The sequence below is a fragment of the Cottoperca gobio genome, chromosome 5 (genome assembly GCF_900634415.1).
Source record: "Cottoperca gobio chromosome 5, fCotGob3.1, whole genome shotgun sequence".
In the NCBI taxonomy this organism is placed as follows: domain Eukaryota; kingdom Metazoa; phylum Chordata; class Actinopteri; order Perciformes; family Bovichtidae; genus Cottoperca; species Cottoperca gobio.
In genome coordinates this window covers 20249871-20273908 of record NC_041359.1, presented here as the reverse complement: position 1 = coordinate 20273908, position 24038 = coordinate 20249871, and the positions used below count along the sequence as shown (strand labels likewise).

Genomic DNA, 24038 nt, shown 5'->3' with positions numbered 1-24038 from the left:
TGTAAAAGTTGTGGAGTGAAATCATGACAATTTTTGGTGCTTTCAAAAGTAAAGAAATTTTAAAAAGCATTTTCTCTGCTGGTGTTATTCGTATGTAAAAGTGTTTTAAAATGTAAAAAAAAAAAGAATTAAAAGGAGTCTCTCCTTGAGCCTGAGGGTCACTCCTCCACACCTCACCTCACCCCCTCCTCTCCCCACTCACTGTCGTTCTTTTCATATCTTACTATATTTCCACCTCACCATGGCCAACCAAATACTTTCATTATCTTTCGCAGCACAAACAAAGGCCGTCCACTGAAGTGAAGTCTTAAGTCCACACAATGACCCCTTTCAGAGAGCCACTGTAGTTACACTCAAGACAATTACTCCACTCTCCAGCTCGAGAGGGGTAATTACTGAGAGCGATGCTCCAGCAGAGTCAGGAGAGAGGAGAAGAGGGTATTAGGACAAGGGAGCTGTGGTTGTATTGTTTATTGAGGGAGGCGGTCAAACAAAGGACCCCAATTAAGGCAGGATGCGGGACGAAAGACGTGATGTTGAGATACAAAAGCAGAGGAGAAGCTGAGCTGATCATCAAGTATATTCTACTCTCAAAGAATCTCAAATGTGTGACCGTGCTGTCACTCAAGATCACATTAAAGTTAAAGAGTTAAAGTCACGACAAGTGGAGCTTGTGTGTCTTTCTGTGCAGTCAGATCATTTCAGGTTATATTGCTAATAATACAACTACTTCAGGTGGGTGTACGACCCATTCTAACATGTTAATAACAAAAGTGGATAACAGGTGATGGATGAAACAGATACAACTATTTCCTAAATAATAATAATATAATCCTTTTCCCCGACACTATGAAACTACAAGATTTTGCTCATTAAAAACAAACATCTTTTTAAAATATACAAATAAAGAGTTTTATCACAGAAGTGAAGACCTGTAGCGCTGGAACCCCCCTGAAGCTACTGACTCTCCTGTTGTAACATTTACACTTCCCAGGCTGCATGGTTCCAATTTAAGGCTTCTAATGAGCTGTAGTTGAGGTCAATTTATATAAAACGTCCCAAGGCCGACTCTGTCATCAGGGACCGACATGTTTATGGTGGTCTGAAGTGGGCGCACGGTCGAGTCCACAACATAAAAGGCAAACAGGGGGAATGGGGTATGGGTAGGGTGTGTCAGGGTGAGGGTGGGGGGTTAAGAAGACGGTCAGTGGCTTTTAAAACCTCTGCTGCTACTGGTATTTTCTGCCTTTTTAAAATACACTCCCTCAGCAGTGGTGGTGGCATACTGTAGCCTTAACTTTATTTTTACTTCTTTTATTTAGAAAGCCAGGAAACATTAAGAGTTGCTTCAAATAAGGTCGTAAAAAGAAAAATATACATGCAGTGACACATAGGGGCAAAAGAAGAAGCTGGACAATCTGTTCCATATGGTTTGCCCACTCGTGCCCCTGTGAACAGAAATCACTGCAACACACAGACTTGTTAGGACTACACACGTTACTCCACAGGATCCCAGACACACAAGTTAAAGCCATCACACAGCCCATTTCCGACCTAACTAACACGAAGAAGCAATTTTAAAACATTGGCTCAAGCAGTGTTTAGTTTAGCCATAAGACTTGATGACACATAAACTCTTACGCTTAATGAGTTACTCGGGGGAGTTTCAACTTTCTGAGATTGCAGATGGGCGAGAACAACTCATCAGGATGTGTTGAAGAAAATGCTAATGAATCCTCTCTTCTCCGTTATTATCTGGTGCTAACTGAATAGTCAAGTAAAACAATGGGACTGTGCTCCGACATAGCCACAGGCTACGGGGAGTGCAGGGCGGGGTTTGTGGGAGGCATGAAGCAGGACAAAAGCACAGGTGTCTGCAGGTGTGACTGGGTCTCTGTGGCAGAGTGGGGGGGGGGGAGAATGTCAGCACGCCCAGAGGCTCAGCAGTCAGGCTATAAGTAAAAACAAGATAAGCTTTTTTTTTTTTTTTTTTTTACAAAGGGGAAAGGTAAACTGACCTGATGAACCATAACGTGACCTGAAGAGGAGGAGAGGTCAAGCTAAATAAAACGGGTTGGAGGGGAAAACACAAGAGATAAGAGAGGGCAAGAGGTAAAAAGGTCAGGCTACCATGCAGATGTACTTTATGTCTACCTCGCTTATCATTATGAGCCATCATTTACATACGTCAGAAAAAGAAACAGGAAAGTACACAAGATGTCTCAGTGATTAAGTGTCTTCATGAATGCAGTGAACTCAGTACATATTGTGGCGACATGAATTTAAGTCCAGCTGATGCAACAATCTTGCATCTTGCAGCACGGCTTCCGATCTCTCCTCACGAGTCATTATTACACTGTTGATGGAGGTTAGACCACCCTCTCACTTTGGACAGATCAAACAGCAGTCTGTGTGGCTTGCATCATCAAACTTGAGTGCTTTTCATATTTCCAGCTCTAATCAAACAATGGCGCAGCCCTTTTTCGAGCCCTGAACTGCCTTTAAAGTTTAAAGGGAGTCCTCCCTTACTGCCCGATGGTCCAAATGCGGCACTAAATGAGGCCATTTTGTTTATAGGAACTGTGGGAGGGTTGTGGGTGACTATGTGCCCCTTTAAAAAGATAATATGCTTCCCATTTAATGGCCTCCGGATAACAAATTGCTTCCAGGGGAAAATGAAGTTAAGAAAATTGCATGTGTGACACGTAAAGACATATCCACTCTACTTAAGATGTTTGACATCCATAATTCAATTATACGCAGCACTAGGTGCAGTTAGTCATTTTGTTAAATAACCACATTTGCCCATAAGGCTTGAATAAAGACCATGCGTTGGCTCTTTGATCAAAAGTATTTCTCATCATGTCACCTTAATGAACATTTACTAATCGTGACAACAAATGATCATTTGTCTTCAGACGTTTTCAGATGATCGCCGTTTTCAGATTCAAGGTCACTTAAGGGGATCTTTAATGAGCGCACATGCAGTAAAGCTGGCGTAGTTCACTTCATTGTGACCACAATGGAACGTTGTTTTTTTCATTGACAAGAGGAACAGCTATATATCACTTGGAGATGGTTGGAAAAACACTTGATGGCAAATTGTAACCTAATTCCCTTACAAACATCTAGAGCACTCATAAACTGTTCTTTTCTTTTTGAAAATGCTTACTATCTTGATGGTATCATGGTATTCTGACTAACGTACAGCCCAAACCATTCTTGTTTGCCTTTTTCAAGCCACTAAATACTTCCTTGCGACATTTTAAGTGAAGGGATTTAAGAGAGACAGTGGTGGATTTGTAGGAGTGGTGGATTTGTAAAAAAAAAAAAAACCCACAAAAAAAGCCCTCAGGAGAAAAAGGTAGAGAAAACACAATCAAATAGACCTGCCACAAAAAGTACAGCGGTAAGTAAGAAAAGAGAAGGCGGCCAAATAGCAAATGAATCTGGATTGGGATCAACTGAGTGAGGAAACTGTAGAAGGAAAAAGAGTCAGAAAGGAAGGAGGGAGAAGAGAGAGAGACACTAAGAGACAGAGAGAGAGAGAGAGAGAGAGTCAAAATGCAGAAAGAGAACGGAGTGATCTGGGTTGGAAGCGGGAGCAGGGAACCAGGGTTGGCAGGGTTTTGGTGGAGGAGTGTGGTGGTTCAGAAGTCCTCCAGCGCGAGGCGCCAGTGTGTCCGGCGGGGGCCCTGACCATGAGCTGCCTCACCCCCCCAGAGCCACGGCCACAAACCCCCTCTCCCCCTTCACCACCAGCACCGCCACCCATCCAACCTAAAACCCACTGGCAGGCAGCTCTTCACTGAAGCTGCTGCTGCATGTTTATTTAATATTCTGAAGAAATTGAAATATCTTTGTGGGTTAACACACATACATACACAATTACATATCACTCAGCCCCCCCCTCCCCAACCCCACACACACACACACACACACAGGCCTACATACATACACACATACGTTCACACACATTACCGCCACAATATATAAATAAATAAAGTAGAGTAATAACGTTCTCTTGATCTGTGGCCAAGAATAGAGTTGGAGAAAATCTTTTTCAAATGGTGTTTTCAGAAGCATATAGAGGGAGGAGCGTAAATGTCTGACACTGCATGTTGCCTGAGCGGGCGGCATGTCTCGGACTGACTCCCACAGAGTAGAGAGAGCATTACCAAAGTGTTTGACAAAACAAGAAATAGTTCCCACGTGATGTGACGGGAACAGAGTGACTGCGAAAAGTAAATAAGGCCAAACATTTAAAACGCGTTGGTAGATTGGAGTGTAGGATGGTGTCGATTCTATAAAAAACTAAGCATTTCACATGTTAAGCAATTTAGCAACTCGGAGTGTGTGGTCTGTGAATGAGAACGTGTATATGAGGTGTTTGTGAAGTGATAAATGAACGAATGTGCATGCCAGTCTCTTTCTGTGTGCGTGTGTTCATGCATGGTTGCACACACACATACACACATCCATAATGACTTTCTGATCATTACAAAGCAATTCCTTCAGACAGAAATCCTTTAAACATCCTTGGTTTTTGGGCTTCATGCGATCCCCCCTTCTGTCTCCTCTCTCCTCAAACAGCCACCAACCACTGCTGCTGCCAAAAATAACACAGGAGCGCCACTCGAACCCGCGCCTTACCACAGCACAGCTTGGCCGCAAGAGAGGGATCAAAACACACACAAAAAAGGAAACACATCATATTGTGGAAGGAGGGAAAAAGAGCATTCATACAGCTCCATGCTTGAAGATATCTACTGATGATTTTGGCAACCAAAGAACCACACAGACTAATGCGCCAGGCCAAGACAGGGAAAAGGAAAGTGTGTTTGTGGATGTGTGTGTGTGTGTGTGTGTGAGTGTGTGCATACATTGTGGATGTACTGTAACTGCTAAGACTGTATTCATTTCTGAGCTCATTCAACCACAAGCTCAATAAAAACACTTAGATTATCACGTTATAGGTCAATAACTTTGGACGTTCAACTGACAAATCAAAGGCCCAGTGAGCAAGGCGAGTTAACGCTCAGTGTATGGATAATGAGTAGGAGGGGTAACTCTGGTCACAGATAAATCATGGTGCTTTCATTGTAGGGAGTTCAAATGGAAGACAACTTTACTCATTGTCATGACCGGTTCACTTTGTGTTACACTTGGCAAAATGTGCGTATCCACACTGACAATGAATGAAGCCATCGAATACAAGCTCTATTTCAACGGCGGCCATCAAGGGTTTACGAGGAAACCATCATGGGATTAATTGTTGAGCCACAGAAATAAAAGGAAATGAAGGAAAGGTGGAAAATGTACGGAAATATTTTATGGAAGTGCTGCTATATTAGTTGGGCAGGAGGTTCTGAACTTTGGGTCAAAAGGATTTTAAGGGCCTACACGACTGCTCTTGGTGTATTCACCAAGGCAAAGGGATCCAAAATAAGCAAAGAAACTCCACCAAAATTAAAGTTGTCTGTCCTCAAGCTTTTTCTATTTATACTAAGAATAAATGCAACATTCCAACTCCTCCACACACAACACACAACACACAACACACAACACACACACACACTAAAGTGGAAAGTGTGGTCACGCCTTGTAGGCTATGCAGGCCTGTTGACTTTTCAACAGATTCTTACTTATGCATATTCTTATTTTATTGTGTATTATTTTGTTTGTACACTGTGTTGCACCGCCTTGACTAGACTGTTGATGAGACCTGGAGCTTTCTATTTAATTTTATTGCAAAAAAATATATCATATTATCATCATCTTGATGTTTGGCATGTAAGACACATTTGTTATATCTTTGTTTTATAAAAGGAGCTGTATAAATGTGGTATTATAGAGAGGATTATCTTTGTTCTTTTTAGAAGACACTGCCACAGCTAGTCTGGGTCCAAACCCTTATTATTAACTTTATGATGATCAGAAAACTAAAAGTTATGAAATGTTCCTGTGTTAGTCCAGAGTCGAGATGACAGGTGCCCAAAGTACTAACGTTCACGTTGGCCCCTACAGAGAAGTTTGTCAGATGGGGGACCAGTGACTGACTGTCGCCCTCTTCTGGTGCTTTTTAGTTAGAACAAATTATTTCACTGAGAGTCAGAATGCAGAAAGTTGTCGACCCAAACAAATGCTCTTTCATCGCTGTAGCCTACAATTAAGAGAACCGTCCAGCTCAACCCGCAGAAAACATTAGCAATTATGGTATATGTACTTGATCACACGCAGAACAAAACGATGCAGAAACAACTAACATTTACTCAGGTACAGTTGGTACTGGTACTTACTTGAATACTTCCAACTTCTGGTACTTTTTCATCCAACGCAGTTGTCTTGACAGCAGCCGTTTGAAGATGTATCAGCTAGCTTGGTGGCTAGCTAACGTTAGCTGGAAATAAATAACGTTATACGCAGAAAGTACGTTTGTTTTGTTTGGAATTCAGCACTGACTTAATAATATATAACCGTGAAGGGTATCATTTGCCAAAATATGTTTTCCTTTGGTACTGTCTTTACATTCATTAAGTTAATTTAGCTGTAATGGCTAGGTACGTGCATGCTATAATGGATGTTTAATACATTCATGATTATAACTTGGTTCTACTTTATGCTCATTTTTAAATGGACGACTTTTACTTTTAATTAAATGTTTAAAAAAAAAATCTTACACTGCAAACTAAATTCTCCCATATGTTTAGTCTAAGTGACTATTCACCTGTTTCTGTTGTGATGAAACAAGGGTATTTTTAACTTTAGCCTCGCATACTAGTATCCATGAAAAACTACAACCATGTCGGTGTCTTCCGGTATCCAAAACGAGCCAACCCAAAGCATCAACGGACCAATGAGAATTCCAGTTTCGTGGGTTTCCGTCATACGTCATATTTGTGCACCTGAAGTACCCGCCCGCTGCATTCTGTCGGAGCGGAGGGGTCTGCTCTTCACATGTCGTTGCTTCATCATCTGTCTGGGAAAATACCGTCTAATGAAAGCAAGTGTCTGTTTTGGTGGAGGGGGGGGGGATTAACCATCCGATACCGATCGGCTCTGTCTGCGTGAAATAGGGAATGAACGACGAGACAGCACCGCACAGCTGGAAGAGAAACTCCGGGTGCTCCAGGTGTGACGCTAAGCTAGCATAGCAGAGTGGCAAACGAAGGGTGGGGGGGGGCAGTCTGATAAATAGATCCTTTTTATTAACAGATATTCTGAGTGTCTGCCACAACAAAGCTACTGATTTGAATTCTAGCTAACACACCGACATTTCGTTAACATAAACGTTACTAAGCTAGCTTCAAAATAAGGTGCCAGATGTGTGATTGAAAGAGATCAAGTTGCCAATCTGCGTTTACTGCGTGTACACAGTACCGTATGAATTGCAGTAAGCTGTTCTGATTATAGTTTATAGCTCAAACTAAAGCAGCCAAGTGCTTGTTATGTAGCCTACCTGTTTTGATAAAAGTAATTCTAACACCTGTTAGTCTCACAACACAATTCAGCACAACACACTGCATCCTCCAAATTGACCAGTTGAATTAGCACCTCACAAAAACTGAACATTATAGCCCTCATAAAGGTAGTATTTATTACAGGACTGTTGTATTAGACTGCATGCGCTTTAGCTACAGTAGGTGTACCTAATAAACTGGCATTGAGTGTGTGTGCCACCATGTAGGTCCGACTGAACATACTTGTTATACTTGTTTATTGGCTTAAGATTTACAGTTTATGGTTACTTTCAGTGAGTTTTATCGATTTGAGTAAGCTGGACATTGTTTCTGGATAGACTTGAAGAGGAATTGTTTTATATTGGCTTGGATATCTCAAAATCCTTTGTGATTTGGGTGAATGAATCTTCAGTTAGACTAGCCTCAGTTCAGTGCAGTGATGACAGCATTCAACAGAAAGAATCTGAAATCATCAGGACGAGAACACATTTCTGAATTAAACAATCATGCGACAAAATGTTTCTTGAAAGGTATGATTGACACAATTTTCTAAAGTCCTTTGTTAATTAATTAACAGTTGTTTAACAGGCCTCATGCTGACTCTGTTTTTAAAAAAAATAGTATTGAGCAGATGCTGGCTGTGAATCCCGGAAAGACGCCGATCAGTCTGCTGCAGGAGTATGGAACGCGGATAGGCAAGACCCCAGTGTATGACCTGCTGAAGGCCGAGGGACAGGCCCACCAGCCCAACTTCACGTTCCGTGTCTCCGTCGGAGAGATCACCTGCACCGGCCAAGGGCCCAGCAAGAAGGCAGCCAAGCACAAAGCAGCCGAGGCTGCTCTGAAGATGCTCAAGGAAGGTCTTGGAGGTCCCGTTGGAGTTAGTGTTGGAGTAGACGGGTTTACTGGGGTTGGCGCGTCTACTGATGGAGAGAGGTCAGTTTCTTATTGAGTTTTTTACATTTCATTACATGTGTCTCTAAAGCTAAAATGATACATAGACAGCCACATTTGGGGAAAGAATCATGGTCAATTGAGCTGATGTAAGCCGATATAACATCTCAGTATTCTCTATACATCTAAGAATTGAGCAAGAATAAGATAGAGGTCTGTGTGGTTTCATTACTTCCCCTTCTGAGTTTGTTTTATGTCATCTTCTGTACAGCTCGAAGCCAGAGATGAAGACTTCAAGCATTTCCCAGCAGTCTGAATGTAACCCTGTAGGAGCTCTTCAGGTGAATACACAAAGATACCTCCTGTAGTTCAAGGTTTTATTTAGCTGTTTGACTGTTCGTTGTTTAGTCAGTCCCTCCCACTTTTGTGTTATGAACAACATCTGCATAACTTTTTATAGTTGCATGCTTTTTGTTTTTTATAAGTATCTGTGTGTGCACGTCTCTGCTAGGAATTGGTGGTGCAGAAAGGATGGCGTTTGCCAGAGTACACAGTCACCCAAGAGTCTGGTCCAGCACACCGCAAGGAGTTCACCATGACCTGCAGAGTCGAGAGATTTGTGGAAATCGGTAAAATGCACAATGTTTCGTTCTTTGAGATTGTTCTGTGTGTGTTTTTAGAGGTTTTGTCTCATAGATCAAATCCACAGATTTAGATTTTTGTTCACACGTACACTGTCCACAAAAATGCCATGAAGTTGGTCGTCAGTGATGAAAAATTGAAGCACTAATGCTGCTAATGAAATAATGCTTATAGAACACAGCAGAAATTGAAGAAAATCATATCTGCAGCCTTTCACAGGGCGGCCGAGCAATTTCTGACCTTCATTGACCGATACTTGCAACACATGAATCACAAGAGCATTGACAGTCCCCTGGCATAGCTTACAGCTCTTATTTTACACCTCTTATAGATAGAAATATTAACAAGCTTGCTAAATTAGAGCAAGCTTATATCAAGTCAACTCTTCGGTTGCTTATGCTTATCAAAATCTTACTGAGTGAATATCAGTCAGCCAGTCTCATCAGTGGTCATTACTTGTGCAACATTATTCAACATTACTCATTTTCTTGTTCCTCGCCAGGAAGTGGAACCTCCAAGAAGCTAGCAAAGAGAAACGCAGCAGCCAAGATGTTATCGCGTATACACGACGTCCCCGTCGACCTGAGGACCGTCAACGAAGCTGACGTCGAAGAGGACACGTTCAACATGGTGAGAAACGAAGAGAAATTAACTTTCTTTGTGCACCAGTTGACAAAAGCTTGTAAAACATCCTGCATGTTAAATCATTTGGCACATTACAGGAAAGCATGCACAACAGTGGATAACATGCAAACATTGTATTTGCATTGCATAGTGCTTAACAATGTTTGCCGTTCACAGTTGTTTGTCCTTCAAATGTTACGCAGGATACCATAAGATATGCATCCCATCGCCCCTTTGCTTACTCGTGAATCTTAATAGTGTTTTTAAACTGCTATGAACTTCCTTGCACACGCAGCACATGGGGAGCAGAGCTGAGACGGGCAAAAGTAAAGGCTTCTGCTGCACGTGGGACTCTCTACGTAACTCTGCTGGAGAGAAGATCCTCCAGCTCCGCAGCCACCCTCTGGGCATGCCCACTGACTCCAACTTCTGCTCTTTGCTTGGTGACCTCTCTATGGAGCAGCGCTTTGACGTCAGTTACCTGGATCTAGGTACGTTTATAAACAGTAGCTTTATAATGCATTAAAATGATATTCACTTCTGCCGAGAACGACAAAGTTTAACATTGAAAGGTTAAGAAGAAATGTGTATGGACATCATTGACTACTTGTCTGCATGTTAGTAAGAAGCATGTAAATATATTTGGTTGAGCTAACACTGATAAACCTCATTAGGGTGCATATGTTTGGTTGGTGTGGAAGCCTCTTACTAATTTAACATCTGGTTTACACCATCTGCACTAACGGTACATATCGAAGGAAGCATGTCATCAAACAAATGGCATGCTGTGTGGTTACTATGACTGTCATCAGATAAAGAGGAAGTAGCCCGCAGCTGCATGTTGTCACAGTTGTGTGCTGGCAAACCATCTTATCTGTGGACTGCACTTCACAGAAGGACCAACACTTTAAGCTGATATTTATTTGTTATTTTTGCTGGATTTTGTTGAACCGGGTCATTTGTGTTCATATATAATTTATCTAATAAACAAAGATCAATAAATTCCAGTACTGATACCAAACATTTGCATGTTTTTCTCAGCTTTTTATAGCTTTAAAACTTGTGATGGATACCTGACATTATATTACCTTATTTTCTACAGGGAATATACTTTGTATGAAATAATCAGGAGTATAGTGAAGGCTGTAACTGAAGTACAGCTGGTATCTGGGTTACTTTATTATTACATTATACCTGTAGTCACTGCCACATTTATGATAATGAGAGTATGAAAAAGGAGAAAACTGTGAAATCCCTAATCAGAAAACATCTGTCAGTGAAATGGCAGTAAATGTACTGTAGTGCAGCACTAGTGCTCTTATCAGGGAAGGGGATGTAGAGCGTGACTATCATCTTCATCGAAAATTATGTCTTTTAACTTCCAGAGACGTTTCTAAAGCAGCATTGATGGTGGAAATGTCTGTTTCTTGTAATGCCGAAACAAAATCAATGTTAAAAAAAAGACTTGTTTTTGTTCTGTTCTTGTTTCAGAGGAGCGCAGTCTCAGCGGCCTTTGCCAGTGTCTAGTGGAGCTGTCCACACAGCCAATCACAGTGTGTCATGGCTTTGCTCTGAGCGCAGATGCAGCTCGAGCCAATGCAGCCCACAATGCACTGCAGTACCTCAAAATCATGGCTGGGGGGAAGTGATGTCCTCTTCCTCCTCACAGACTCGAACTCACCACCACACGATGCCAGGATAAAATTCCTCTTTTGAAGACGGAGGCACTTTTGTGAAGTTCAAATAACGTGAATTACCTCAAATGTGGAAATATTTAGACTTTTTCTGTCCCCCAATTAACCCCCGGAACCTTTTGTTTTCTTCTTTTTTGGTCACGTGGAGTTCTTATTAATGGAAATGAAGATTTAGTTGCCCAAAGCCTCGAACCCCTCTGCTTTACATTTTTGCATTATTGTCCCAAATTATTTTAAAATGCATTTTTTGTTTTTGCTCGACATCCATACGCAGCAAACTGAAATTTAAAGTCTGTGTCTGAAATCATGAATGTTGCTCATGCAGGGAGTTCCCAAATAACTGCAGAGAAATCCTGATTCAACAGAAAGTGCGAAAGTTTCTAGAAATTGGGTTATGGAATCCCCAATTACTGGGGCTTCGTTTAAACCCAGATCATTTATGGAGGAAATAATTCCAGCCATGTGCCGACACACGGAGAGAAAAGGACTCTGCTGAATAAACATCAGAGGATAATTATTTTGAAGACTGACCTGTTTTCAGATGAGCTTCTATGAGAGGATGTGGCTTTTGTTGTATATTCAATTGAGCCCTAAAAATACTGTTGGATGTTGATGTTGGGCCTTTAAGATCAGAATTTAGAAAAATGTTACGAACTGAATTTTGTATATCCAATTTAATCTATCCAAAGTAGAAATGGTGAAAAAGATCAGTTCATTTGATGGATGAATTATCCTTGTCATGTGACATTTTGCCCCCTTTTTTTGTTTTTATAGACTTCCTTGAAATAAATTGGGCTTATGTTGATCGCTTACAGAGCAGTAAGAGAGAAACTACTAGTACTGTGTGTGCTTTTTAATTGTGAGGATCATTTCATCCTAACTAAATTTGAGTAATTGGTCCCAGTTCCTCCTGAATGTGCCAACGACTGTAAAGTGTAATCATCACTGCTTTAGCTTCTTTCAGCACACAGTCTTTGCATGAAGAGTAAATCCATTTCAGTGTAAGACAAAGATAACTGAAGTACTGAGTCTTCTGATAAAGCTAGTTACCTTTTCGATTTTCAATATCCTAGACCAGACAAACCAACCAACCACATATTGTTATGTGGAGTTTCGATGTCTTTTGTGCTCATTTTGCCCGGTATTTAAACCCCTGTGATTGCTTTTCTGTCAATGTGACTGGTTCCTGTGATAATATGTGAAAATTGATGATTTTCTCCAACTACTTGCTGTGTCTCGGTGTAAGGACTCATTACCACCCACCTTGCTGTATTTGTATTGATATATACTGCCTTGCACTCAGCTGGAATAAGTATTGAAAATAGTGAACGGTTTGCACTACTTGACAAGATAATGCCCTTTGCACAATGCAGGCTGACCACGTTTCAGTACACCTCCTCCCACTGGTGTGTTTGATGTTAACCTCATTCTCTGCAAAGGCACATCTGCATCATGGTTTTCTGATAATTCAAATAAGGAACTTATGCTGTTTTTTTATGGTGCGTTACCATTGACGTCTACGCTGACATGAATACATTTGAGATGAGACTTCTTTGTTGTGGTGGTAGAAAATGTTTCCCAGTTTTAGAGAAACGATGAACTAAAATGTGAGCTGGTGAAATTTACTTTGTTTCCAATAAAACACTTTTGTACATTTTACTGCCAACTGTTGTAATAACTTGAACATGTTCAAATTCCCAATTGAATTTGCATTTAAATGACATTTGGTCCACACAATAAGAACTTTGAATATGGACAGTTTTACTTACTTAGTTTTACTTATTTACAATATTCTGTGTTCAGTATGAGCACTGGGGAGAAACGTAATGCTTTGCGTGTCTGGAACTCTTCTTCTTGGGAGGAAAAAAAGCTTCTTCAGTCTCTGAAAGTTTCACATGTGACCAAGTCTCTCACAGTACCATGACATCTTAATCTTTTGAGCCTGAATGGAGGCACTTTGTTTGTAACTAAAATCAGTGCAGTAAAAAAGTCCACAGGCGAGAAAAAACTTTGTTAACGTTTTCTACATGAAGTTCTGGGCTTTCTGTCAACTGCTGTGTGTGTTCGATGAGAGGCTGACTTCTTCGTCTGCGTAGCCGCTGCTGTCTGACTGCATGCTGTCACCCCGGGCCACCTCACCTACACAAGGAAGAACACAAACAGTCAGGCAACAACTCCTTCCAATGTATATACAGCTGCACAAATACAGCTGCAGTCTGACCTGAATACACACACACACACAAAAGGCACATAGGCCTGTCACATTTCAGGGTTCCTGCTCCTTAAACATCAAATTCAATTACTTTTCAAGGACCTTCCAGGCCCAATTCCCTCAAATATAAAAAGGACCCAACACAACATAGTTTGAGACACGGATAAAACTCATGTGGTGATCTTTCATTGATTTGCTACAGGCTCAGCATCAATTATATTCCCCCTAAAATTCAAAATGTTTTATGGATTTCAAGGACCCATGGAAAACATGTCCTTTTCTATATAGATGTGTCTCAACTATTCAGTTCCTCACGTCATGTCTGACTTCATTACGGGATCTAGAATGAGCCCCAAGTAAAGTTAAGTATGATTCTGGTGTAAACTCTCACAGCGTTGACTGAAAACAACGTTCTTCACACATTTAGAAACGTTTGAACTGTGTATTATTAAATGCAGTTTTTTGTTGCAAATGGGGTTCAACAACTGTTAATCCTCATTGTTTACTTAGTTCAGATTTGTTGTCCTTTTACCTGTTTGTCTAATTCCCTGTACATGTACACATACTTAAGCGGATTCGGATCAGTGTATTAGAAACAGCTATTTTCATGTTCCTGTAAAATATAACTGCCAAAGTGTACCAAAGCAACAGTTGTAAACACCACCTATGACTTGTGTTCATATGGGGGGAAAAAATAATTCACACAGAAATAAATATACCTTTGTATTGAGGATTTTCGGACAACGGGGAGGTTTTTGTTCCTGTAGTTTCTGACTGTCCAAAATCTTCCTCTCCTGCACTATGCACCTGTAGAGGCAACAGGTATGAAGTGTATTTTATATACTGAATGTCTACCATCAAACACACCATTAGGGCTGAACAAAGTAACGTTTCATCATCCACATTACAATATCTACAATATTTACACCCATTTTACTGAATATCAGTGGTTCAGTTGTTCATTCTTATCAAAACAAACAGTTCTATCAACCTATGTGATAAGTAACATGCTGTCCTTCAGCCTGATCTATTTCCATTTTGTTACATTACATTACAGTTCATTTAGCTGACGCTTTGCAAACAATGGAGATACAACTCCCAACAGCAAGAATCTTGCAAGTACAATAGCTTCAAATAGATACAAGTTGTTTAAGTGCAGAACACTATCTTCAAATAAGCCGGTTTGAAGTGCAACATACAGAAATAGAATACGTTCACTGGTTTATACAAGCGTGTTTCGCCTGCACGACCAATGACCAATAAAAATGATTGTGCGACGGTTTAGCAGGAAAATGTTTGTATCTCACTTCTAAAGAAGAAAGGTACTGTGGGGACCCAACAAGAGGCAACTTACCAATAACAGATGTATGATCAGCCAGAACCAAACATCATCCACTGAGGAAAGAGTGTCATTTAGGATCCTAGAATAACTAAGTGATCGTTTAAACTGGACAATATTTATATGAAATGTCCTGGATTTGGCGTATTCTTTAATCATGTCTCTTGAACTCATTTACTGAAGCGGCCTCTTCTTTTAGAGTGAGTACGTTTTTATTTAGTATCATGGTGATCGTGGAATATAACCTGGATTCATGGGTCAACCAGAAAATGTGCTAAAATCAACCTAATCATTGCTTATGGGACAACTGTTTTCCAAATGGAGCTACAGAAATAAAGTACTACATTTACTTTATATGGAAATGTTGTAATGTTTCTTTTAAATATTACATTTAAATACTATTGTATTGTACCTCCTCCAGCTCGAATGAGTTAACCTGTTGCAGGTTATTGCAGTGGAGCCCCAGGCCCCGACGTGTCTGTGGGGTCAGGTACGGGCTTTTCCTCTCGTTAAATGCCTCCTCACATGTCTGCGCACACGTAACAGCAGAAGTATGAGCGGCATCTACTGTGTTCGAGGAACAAGGAGAGACGTCGTCCCCCTCCCGGCCAGTCACAGTGCTGCAGCACTGGGCGAGGCTTCCATCCGGAGCCAGGACAGGAAGTGATCTGGATGCATGCAGCAGTCTGCCATCAGGCTCAGGGATATCAGGTTTTTGTAAAACAGGACATCTATCTATTCTTACTCTCTCAGAGGAGATAGCAAGTAAAGTGTTTGTTTTCTGACTATGTGTCTGTTGACAGAATAAAGGTGCCTGGTGTACATTTTCGACTATCTGCGGGCAGATTAGATCGAATGTAACCTTGACAACTGGTTTCAGATCGACAGTCCTTGTCTCACTTTGAGTACAACATGAGTCCAGCTCCGGCTGACCTGCTTCTGTCACAGTTTCTCCTGATAATGATGACGCGACGGATGTTCCGACACTGCGAGTCCTGCTGTCAAGGTCTGCTGGTTTGACGCCGTTTTCATCTGCAACAACGTTATCTGTTTCTTTGCAGCCCTGCCGCTCCTTATGACAGATCTTATTTCCATTTTGAAGAATCTCCGTGTCCTCCATGGTCTGCTGTGTTTGCTCCTCTTTCCCACTGTCACAGGCTTTATCACCATCCGTGACCAGCCTAACATCCACAGCTGAATTAGTCCAATTATATTCCCCCATGTCCAGTTTCTTTGTCGCCCCGCTCTTGACTTTCTCCAGGACTATATCCACAACATCAGTGAGGCTGGACCTTTTTCTGGGTGAGGGCTGCGGAGAAGCGGAGTCTGACCCGCGAGGAGAGCCCGTGTAGAGACACATCTTGGAGACGGTTTCCTTCAGCCTCTCCACCGGAGAGCGGGGCTCGCTGCGGACGTTGCTCCTGAAGCGTTCGATCCTCTCATCGGGAGACGAGGAGAAGGTAAACTCAGGTGTGGCCAGTTTCTGTAGAGGAGTGCGGGACACGTGAGAGTAGAGGGAGTAGAAAGCGTTGGCCATTGCTGTGAGCACTTGCACTTGTCTGAAACGACCTGTGGAAAGAATACAATTAACATTAAAACTAAAACAGGTAATATGGATGTGATTTGCTACACCCCAGATTTATTTCACCTTATCACACACACACAAAGGTCTCAATGGTCTTACTAGCAAGAGAGAGGCTGGGGTCTTCCTCTCGTATCCGCCGTAGCTGGGAGTCCAGGAAGAGGCGGAAGTTGATGCCCCGAGACAGAGAAGGGAAGGTGAAGAAGCGAGGAGGGATGCGGACAGTGACCTGCGGCTCATCGCAGCCGAAACCCAGCTCGTACAGCGTCTCCTCTGCATCCTCCGAACACAACTTCAGGACCTCCGATATGCTTGTGTGCATGTATGGAAAAAAGGAAAGATAAAGTTATTTCCCTGTTAAAAGGTTTTTGTAACGTCCTGTGAGGCAAATTTGTGTTATTGGCTTTTATAAATACAATTAACTTGTATTCAAGCATGTTTAAGACTTATTAAGAGAGTTACAAAGTGCAAAGAAATATGAAACATTGGACCAATGAGAAAGGTAAAGGTATAAACAGGACAGGAACATCAATTCGGAAAGCTGCAACTTGTCAAGCAGATCATTTAAGAGCAAAGAGCCTCGTCATGCAGAATAATACACCTTTTTAAAGGGTTGAAGCCTCACCTTGACGTAGTTTTACAGGTGGAGGACGAGAGGCAGCTGGAGGCCATGCTGTGGCCCAAGTTCAGAGATGGTAGACATAGTTTCTTACGAGGGGTACTGTGGACAAGACATGAGTAAATTAGAATGTTGTTATAAAGCATTTGACCTACTTATTAACTGTGGAAGAAGCATACAATAATCTTCAGTATTAATCTCAATAATACTTATAGTACCTTAGAATGTAAACAAAGCAGCAGAGAGGCAAACGCCAAGCCTCACTTTGTTTTATTTACATTTCCAAAAGTAAAAAATAAAACTGTTCTTCTATAGAAAAGGTCTGTTGAAGATCATTTTTAATACTTTTGGATCTCTTCTGAGTTGTACCACTGACCTAGTGAGTCTGCTGGGACCTTGTTTGAAGGGAGGAGGCTGTGCGAGGCTTCATGGTCAGCACAAAGGGAGGAAAAGAAAAGAATACAGTTCATTTCTTTCGTGTTGATTTAGTCAATTCAGTCACAAGTGTCCGTATAATGGACCATATTTTAGTGATAAATTAGCACCATCTCATTTACACCTCTGAATAATTTCAATAGAAACAGCCTCAGCATGCAGGGGTGTAACCTAGACTCTACAAATATCATCGCAGAGACTCGGCTGTAAGTGTGGTGGGGTGGGGGAGATAAACATGTGTGTAGGACTGGAAGTGTAGCTCATTGTGTGGGAAAAAAAGGGAATTGAGTTGTTTTTTTTTAAATACAGAATGACCTCTGTCAGTATAATGATTAAAGCAACATGGATTCATATGAACTAATATTCACCAATAGCTTGACATTCCTCGTTTCGTGTTAGTTCATTGTTACTGCCACTGTGAGATTACATTTGCTACTCACCCAGCTTTAGATGTAATCTCTCCAACATTTAACAAAGAAGCTGAAAACAAAAAAAGAACTCATTTTAAAATAAATAAGGAATAAGTTGACGTGCATTTGAATGTGGGATTCAAATCTAAATGATGGATTTAAATGTCATGTTTAGTACATAGGGGTGTCATGTTACAGGTATTGTTTGTTTTTTGTTACCACTAGATATATCTTAAACTGAAAGGCACTAAGTGACAAATTGAAGGCATTATGCAATTCTGTACTCTGCTGTTACACCTTACTACTTACATTGTTTAGTGGTTTGACCTTGAAAAGTTATAATTGTTTGCTAATGTTAATACTGTATGTGTATAAGTGGTTACAATTCATATAAAAACAAGAAATAGATTATCAATCGGCGACTTTTGACAACTATACTTCCCCTTCTCAAAAGATATCCTCCTTGGCTGAGGTACAGTACTACTGCGTAACATTGGACATTTCTCTGACTCAGTACAAAGGAGTCACTATTTCAAATAGAACAAACGTAAGCTTGAGTAGAAAAAAAGAAGTGTGTGTGTGTGTGTGTGTGTGTGTGTGTGTGTGTGTGTGTGTGTGTGTGTGTGTGTGTGTGTGTGTGTGTGTGTGTGTGTGTGTGTGTGTCTCTCTTTACTTACCATCAGCACCAAGACTGAGCTCATCGTCCAACTTGCTGGCTTTCAGCACAGACTCTGAAAAGACGCACAGTTGATGCTTTAAGTCATTTCACATTTCGTTTGACGTGATGTCTTCATTATGTCTTCATGATTGACTGAAGAACTGAAGGCTTGTATGTGTCATTAGTGGAAAGTCACTATATTACTCAATTACTCTTACTTAAGTATAGATTTGAAATACTTGTATTTACCTTTAATGTTACTTTATATACTTCTACTCCACTACAGTCCAGATACAATTTTAAATACAAAACATACAAGCTTAGTTAAACAACCCGACAGTAGGCCTATATAAAATCATTAAATCATTACGCTCCACCTTGACCAGCTTCAACGGTAAAATGCTAATAATAATAATAATAATAACAATAATAATAATAATACAATGTTAGCATATAACACTGACAGGCTGTATTACTTTACACTTTGATGATAGTACTTTTAAGTGACATTTTCAAAGCAGGACTTTTACTATGAGTATGTTTTTATTGCAGTAACACTGAGTGTGTGTATGTGCGTGTGCGTGTGTGCATGTGCGAGTGTGGACAGAGTTTAAGACTAAATAAAAGTGTTAGTTTTGTTTGTAAAGGACACATTGTTAATCATGACTTTGTTCCAGTTCATACTCACCGAAACTCAGCCGACCGGTCTTCTCTGAGCAGGCCTCCGTCCTGTAAATGATATCCCAATGTTAATGCGAAAATACACACAGTGTTCTTTGCATGCTTCTTCTGTCAAATAAGTCCTTGCATATGCGTAGACGGCCTCATCTGTAGCGAGATAGCAGCCTAGCTACAGTGCGAGCTTGTGACATCGACTCCCTGTTCAGCTCTCGACAAGCTGCTGATGTGTGTCAACTTCCTCTTGTAGAAAAGTTGACATGCTGAGCAGCATTAAGTTTAACACCTCCAAGCTGATCTGGTCATTTTCATGTTGAGTTCTCAGAATGCATTAACCCTCACACCCCTCCTTTTACTTTGTTCTTTAGTGTTAGTAGCCTTTTAGAGGCTGACACGCTGTGTTACATCCCCAACTGCCAGCTTCCTTCTCAGTGACTGAAATAAAAGACATTAAATAGCGTCTGAATGTGTGTGCTGATCTCCTTCCTCCAGTTTCAGAACAGGAAGAAGGAACTGTTATTTCCTTCTGGTTATATAATAATCTTACTCCAACCAAAATGGAAGTTTTGAAAAAGTCAAAAAGGGCTTAAGTCGTGTGTTTTCTTGGTGAAACAGCCTCGAGGACTTGTTGACATGTTTACCATTCTCAACATTGCTGTAAACTGTTGTCAGCAACATGTCTTGGCCTTGAAAGACATCTGATCACTGGTAGATCTACATTCAGAGCACTCTAACAGTGTGGTGTTAAATAAATAATAAGCTTGTTTTTTTTTCAAGTGGACTGGTAAAAAATACATCTTTTAAGGGGATTGTGGCAAAAACAATACTGTGGCTACCTTACCACGCCATCTTCCTGGAACACCTGACCTCAGAGAGTTTCCACTTTCTACTTTACTGTTTGTTCAACCGGTTTCCAATGACTGAAACCATATCCTTCAGAGCCTGAGCTAAAAAAGACAAGACAAATTAAAAAAATTAAAAGAAAACAAGAGTAGTAAAGCGAGCCGACTCACCCACAACCCAGGAGCCAGTTCTCAATCTTTCCAGTGAAGCATCCTGTGGAAATCACACACAGCACTTAGCTAAATGAGTGATCCTCATTATTCTATTTTACAGTTGTCTTCTTTAAAACAAAAGACTTGCATACTTTACTGACTTTGAACAACCTCTGATTGCATTGAATTAAAAGTGCATATTTTGCAATTTCTAAAAGAAGATGTTTTCATGTGCATCACTTTTCAGTTGGGTAATTTATTTTGTTTTGTGTATTAATGACAGGAATTATAGTAACAATATACCCGGGGTCCAAAATCTTCCACTAATTCCCCTAAAATCTATACGTGATCATCCTCAAGCTCAATTCACCTGTTGTTACATACAGTACACCGTAGATACTGAACAGGTCCCTCATACTCTCCTCAGTTTGGACTTACCGTCAGAAAAGACATCGTCGTCTGCTATAGAGGCAGAGGGGGGGTCGCACCGCGGCCCCTCGGGGTCCAGCTCCAAATTGGACCACTGTCGGCTGCTGTTGATCCAGGCTCGCCGCCTCACTATGGACGACGGGCTCTCCATCGCCTCAGTTCACAGACCACAAGGAGGGGACGAAGCTACAGAGACACAACGACAGGGCAATAAAAAGCTGAGACGTATAACATTTCACACCTAAAGTCCATTACATTCAGTGATTTGTGCCAGTTTCCTTTATCAGTAAAGTTATCAACAGGATGCTATTTTTCATAAAGAAATAACTCAAACCGATTAATCGATTATTAAAATAGTAAGAGATTAATTTAGTAGTTGACAATTATCGATTCATCTTTGCTGCTCTCTACTATAGGCTACATTTCAACAGCCTTGAGTGAATGTGCCTTGTGTCGATTGACAAATTAAACATATTTCTTCTTCTAAGTAAAAAATAATCAATTTAAATATAATTTTTCAGCACAAAATATTAGACAAAAAAACACTAACTGTCCGTGTGTTCAAATAAAGTGCATATAAATGAAGATATATATATATATATATAGCTTATATTCCTAACATGTGGTAAGGTGAAATACAGTAAAGGAGCGCAGATATATAAAACACAGATACAAAGAGTGGCAGATAGATCCATCCAAAACCCAAACATTGAAAAGAATAAATATATATAAATATTAAATATACATGTTAATGAATGCCTTTCTATTTACAATGAGCCCACCCAGCCACCTGGTTAGTTTAAAATATATATATATTTAATGAATATAAAACATAGATAGACAGAATATTAATGAGTTATACTGAATATGACACTGAAGATAAAATACTTTTTTGTCATCCATTAAATAAGATTTTCTCCATAGCCAGCGATGGACAGGTTGTGTTTTAGCTGAATTAAATAGTGAGAGCTTTCCAAACTCATACTTTGAGCAAAACCAGCGAACAAAGATGAAGAAAAGCAGCTTTACCTTCATGGACGCAGGCCAGCTTTCAGTTGTGTCAGTGGCGCTCTTTCTCTCGTTTCCTGTTGTCGCTTTCAGTTTTCTGAAACTGATCTGCAATCTTAAGAAAACCCTCACACTGCATCCAGCCTGCTCCGGTTGTCAGATATTACTTGAAGATAACGAGTTTTTTGTTTAACCGACTCGTTTCAGCTGGCCTGCATGTGCAGCTGAGTTTGCGCAGATCATTAGGAGAGTTTGACTGTGGGGAAGTAACTTTGCATCTCATCTGAAATACAACAGAGGTATCAGTGTGGGACACCGCTGTGACACATCCTGCAGAAACAAAAAGTAGACAAACTCGGAGTCGGAACAGGTTTTTGGAAATGTCAGAGGTGACGGTTACAACAGAAGTGATTATAACAACGTAGTGCTTCAAATAGGAAAACTATGACCAATAGACTGCTGAGCAACTCCCACATGACACAAAGACATGTGTTTTTTTTGGAAAGTTATGAATTTATAATCCATTCACGAAACATGAATGGTGTTTGTTCTCCTTCCTCGTCACATCCTCTAATAGTCTGCGTGACCACATCTGGACCACAATATATCCATTAACAACTTATTAACATTTAGCCTTCAACTGCACTTTTGGATAATACAAGATCCCTTTGTCAATGACTTTCCAAATGTTACTGATGGCTTATTAGAAAGTGAGAAACTCTTCATCTTCTATTATCCTAATGATGTATTAACATTCATAACTGTACTGACTTTCTTATTGAGTATTAATGACTTTATTAGTGACTCAAAACACCAACAAACCAAAGGCAATATTTCTTTGTTACAAGTCTACTATCATTGTATGGTAACTTAGTATGTTTAATTTGTTCAATTATAATATAATGTAATATAATATGATATAAAGTCCCATGTATTGGCTTTCTTTCTTTATGTGTTCTCTTGCCTCTGAGGGAAAGGAAGTGGTATCAACTTTCCGTATGCAACAAAAGCCATTTAGAATTATAATGAAAGCTATTATGAAGACAGAACATTTGTTCTTTAATAGAGGCGCAATGCTGGGAAAATGCTAAGTGGATTTTCTCTAGGCTACTGTAGTTTAGTACAATTTTGAAGTACTTTAGCTATAGTGTACTTTCATTTCTTTCTATTGTATGCTACTTTATACTTCCCCTTTACTATTCGAGTTTGTACTCCAAGTTTAGATATTTTTTGACATGCCACAATAAGCACAGGTGTAAATCCTAAAATGAAGGATGGCTGAATTCCATTTAGCTGCTAAATATATATATATATATATATATATATATAATAATAATAATAACACCGTGTACATTTTTGCTGACACCATTGTCATTGTCATAAATTTCCCTCGAGATGAATAAAGTATCTCTCTATCTATTTTACCTTCTAACTTTGTCTTTCATTTCTATGGTTTGGTTTCTACTTTTGTTTCTATTCTAGTTGTATATACATCTTTATTATCATTTAAAGCTTCCCTATTATCTGTAGGTTTTCTGTCTTTGTGCTGATGCAACCCCCTGAATGTCCCCTCTGGGATCAATAAAGGTGTATTATTCTGCTGCATGATGAATAAGGTGCTTATAGATAGTGTGCAAACACGTGACAAAACTGTGACGTATGCGTGCGACGCCATGTTGGATGATATACAAATCAACAATGGCGTCTAAAGCGAACAACAACAGCAATACAACTCCGACTTCTTCAAAGTATTCTGACTCTCTGGAGTCCTCTGCAAAGGCAAGATTCAGAGGAAAAAGTCCAAATTTGCGGCCGTGACCCGTACACGCTAAAGCCGTCGGATTATATTGAGGATTTAGATTTGTTACCGCCGATTGAATATCCGGATATTGTGAACTACCTTGTGCTACAAACGTTGTGGGCAACCAACGCACAAATGAAGGCATACAAGAGCTTAGATGCTTATACTTTCTTTGTTTCTGGCTGGGTTGGTAGTCTTCTTACCAAACCACTGAAAGATGACAGGGTGCTCGTCCATGCCCGTGTAAATCACTCTCAAAGAGCTCGAGATACACCGCTCAAGCCCTGGTTTGTGAGTGAGAAGAGCGCCGATGTTATCCTCGCACACTGTGATTGTATGGCTGGATATGGAAGCATGTTCTCACATTGGTGCTTTGCTTTTCGCAAGTGAAGTAGGCTGAAGAATAAGAAAAACAAAAACATGCACAGAAGAAAAGAGCAAATGGCATCACATGTAAAGAAAGTGCCTTATTTACCAGTCAGCGATATGGAGAAGTAAGGTCTTCAGTGTTCGGGTATATCATAAGCACAAATGTTTAATGTAAACATTGAAAACATA

At 40.4% G+C, this 24038-nt stretch overlaps 3 protein-coding genes across 8 annotated transcripts in view; 1 reads left to right on the top strand and 2 right to left on the bottom strand.

The window, feature by feature from the left end:
- Positions 1-6817, bottom strand: part of igsf8 (immunoglobulin superfamily, member 8) — a 44790-nt gene extending 37973 nt beyond the window's left edge. Inside the window, exons 1-2 of the mRNA XM_029431496.1 lie at positions 6728-6817; positions 6300-6400 (exon numbers count right to left, since the gene is read on the bottom strand). The gene's annotated coding sequence lies outside the window, so the exon portion shown is untranslated. The remainder of the gene's footprint in view (positions 1-6299; positions 6401-6727) is intronic.
- tarbp2 (TAR (HIV) RNA binding protein 2) lies at positions 6164-12971 on the top strand. Of its 4 annotated transcripts, none has more exons than XM_029431533.1 (7): positions 6164-6276; positions 8082-8396; positions 8626-8695; positions 8866-8983; positions 9499-9626; positions 9916-10111; positions 11112-12971. In XM_029431533.1, the coding sequence occupies exons 2-7, from the start codon at positions 8092-8094 to the stop codon at positions 11267-11269; spliced, it is 975 nt and encodes a 324-aa protein (XP_029287393.1). In that variant the 5' UTR covers positions 6164-6276; positions 8082-8091; the 3' UTR covers positions 11270-12971. The 4 variants fall into 4 exon arrangements, with proteins under 4 accessions (XP_029287393.1, XP_029287391.1, XP_029287389.1 ...); XM_029431531.1 differs by lacking the exon at positions 6164-6276 and adding an exon at positions 6884-7003; XM_029431529.1 differs by lacking the exon at positions 6164-6276 and adding an exon at positions 6999-7132.
- An 84-nt stretch (positions 12972-13055) lies between these two features.
- tespa1 (thymocyte expressed, positive selection associated 1) lies at positions 13056-22039 on the bottom strand. 3 transcript variants are annotated; one of them, XM_029431487.1, is made up of 12 exons: positions 21701-22017; positions 20681-20857; positions 20261-20303; positions 19258-19298; positions 18589-18642; positions 17942-17981; positions 17443-17490; positions 17073-17168; positions 16550-16758; positions 15278-16434; positions 14246-14333; positions 13056-13453 (listed from the first exon to the last, which is right to left on the bottom strand). In XM_029431487.1, the coding sequence occupies exons 2-12, from the start codon at positions 20820-20822 to the stop codon at positions 13362-13364; spliced, it is 2010 nt and encodes a 669-aa protein (XP_029287347.1). In that variant the 5' UTR covers positions 20823-20857; positions 21701-22017; the 3' UTR covers positions 13056-13361. The 3 variants fall into 3 exon arrangements, with proteins under 3 accessions (XP_029287347.1, XP_029287349.1, XP_029287350.1); XM_029431489.1 differs by lacking the exon at positions 14246-14333 and having other exon boundaries at positions 21701-22039; XM_029431490.1 differs by lacking the exons at positions 20261-20303; positions 20681-20857; positions 21701-22017 and adding an exon at positions 20089-20183.
- Positions 22040-24038: the final 1999 nt, after the last annotated feature.

Excerpts from the sequence above, each read along its gene's own strand:
- tespa1 (XM_029431487.1), bottom strand. The coding sequence starts at position 20,822 with ATGGAGAGCCCGTCGTCCATAGTGAGGCGGCGAGCCTGGATCAACAGC. Across the intron at positions 17,982-18,588 it reads GCTCAGTCTTGGTGCTGATG|CTTCTTTGTTAAATGTTGGA; the intron begins GTAAGTAAAGAG and ends TTTTGTTTTCAG. Across the intron at positions 17,491-17,941 it reads GAGATTACATCTAAAGCTGG|CCTCGCACAGCCTCCTCCCT; the intron begins GTGAGTAGCAAA and ends CTGACCATGAAG.
- tarbp2 (XM_029431529.1), top strand. The coding sequence starts at position 7,080 with ATGAACGACGAGACAGCACCGCACAGCTGGAAGAGAAACTCCGGGTGC. Across the intron at positions 7,133-8,081 it reads AGAAACTCCGGGTGCTCCAG|TATTGAGCAGATGCTGGCTG; the intron begins GTGTGACGCTAA and ends TAAAAAAAATAG. Across the intron at positions 10,112-11,111 it reads CGTCAGTTACCTGGATCTAG|AGGAGCGCAGTCTCAGCGGC; the intron begins GTACGTTTATAA and ends TTCTTGTTTCAG.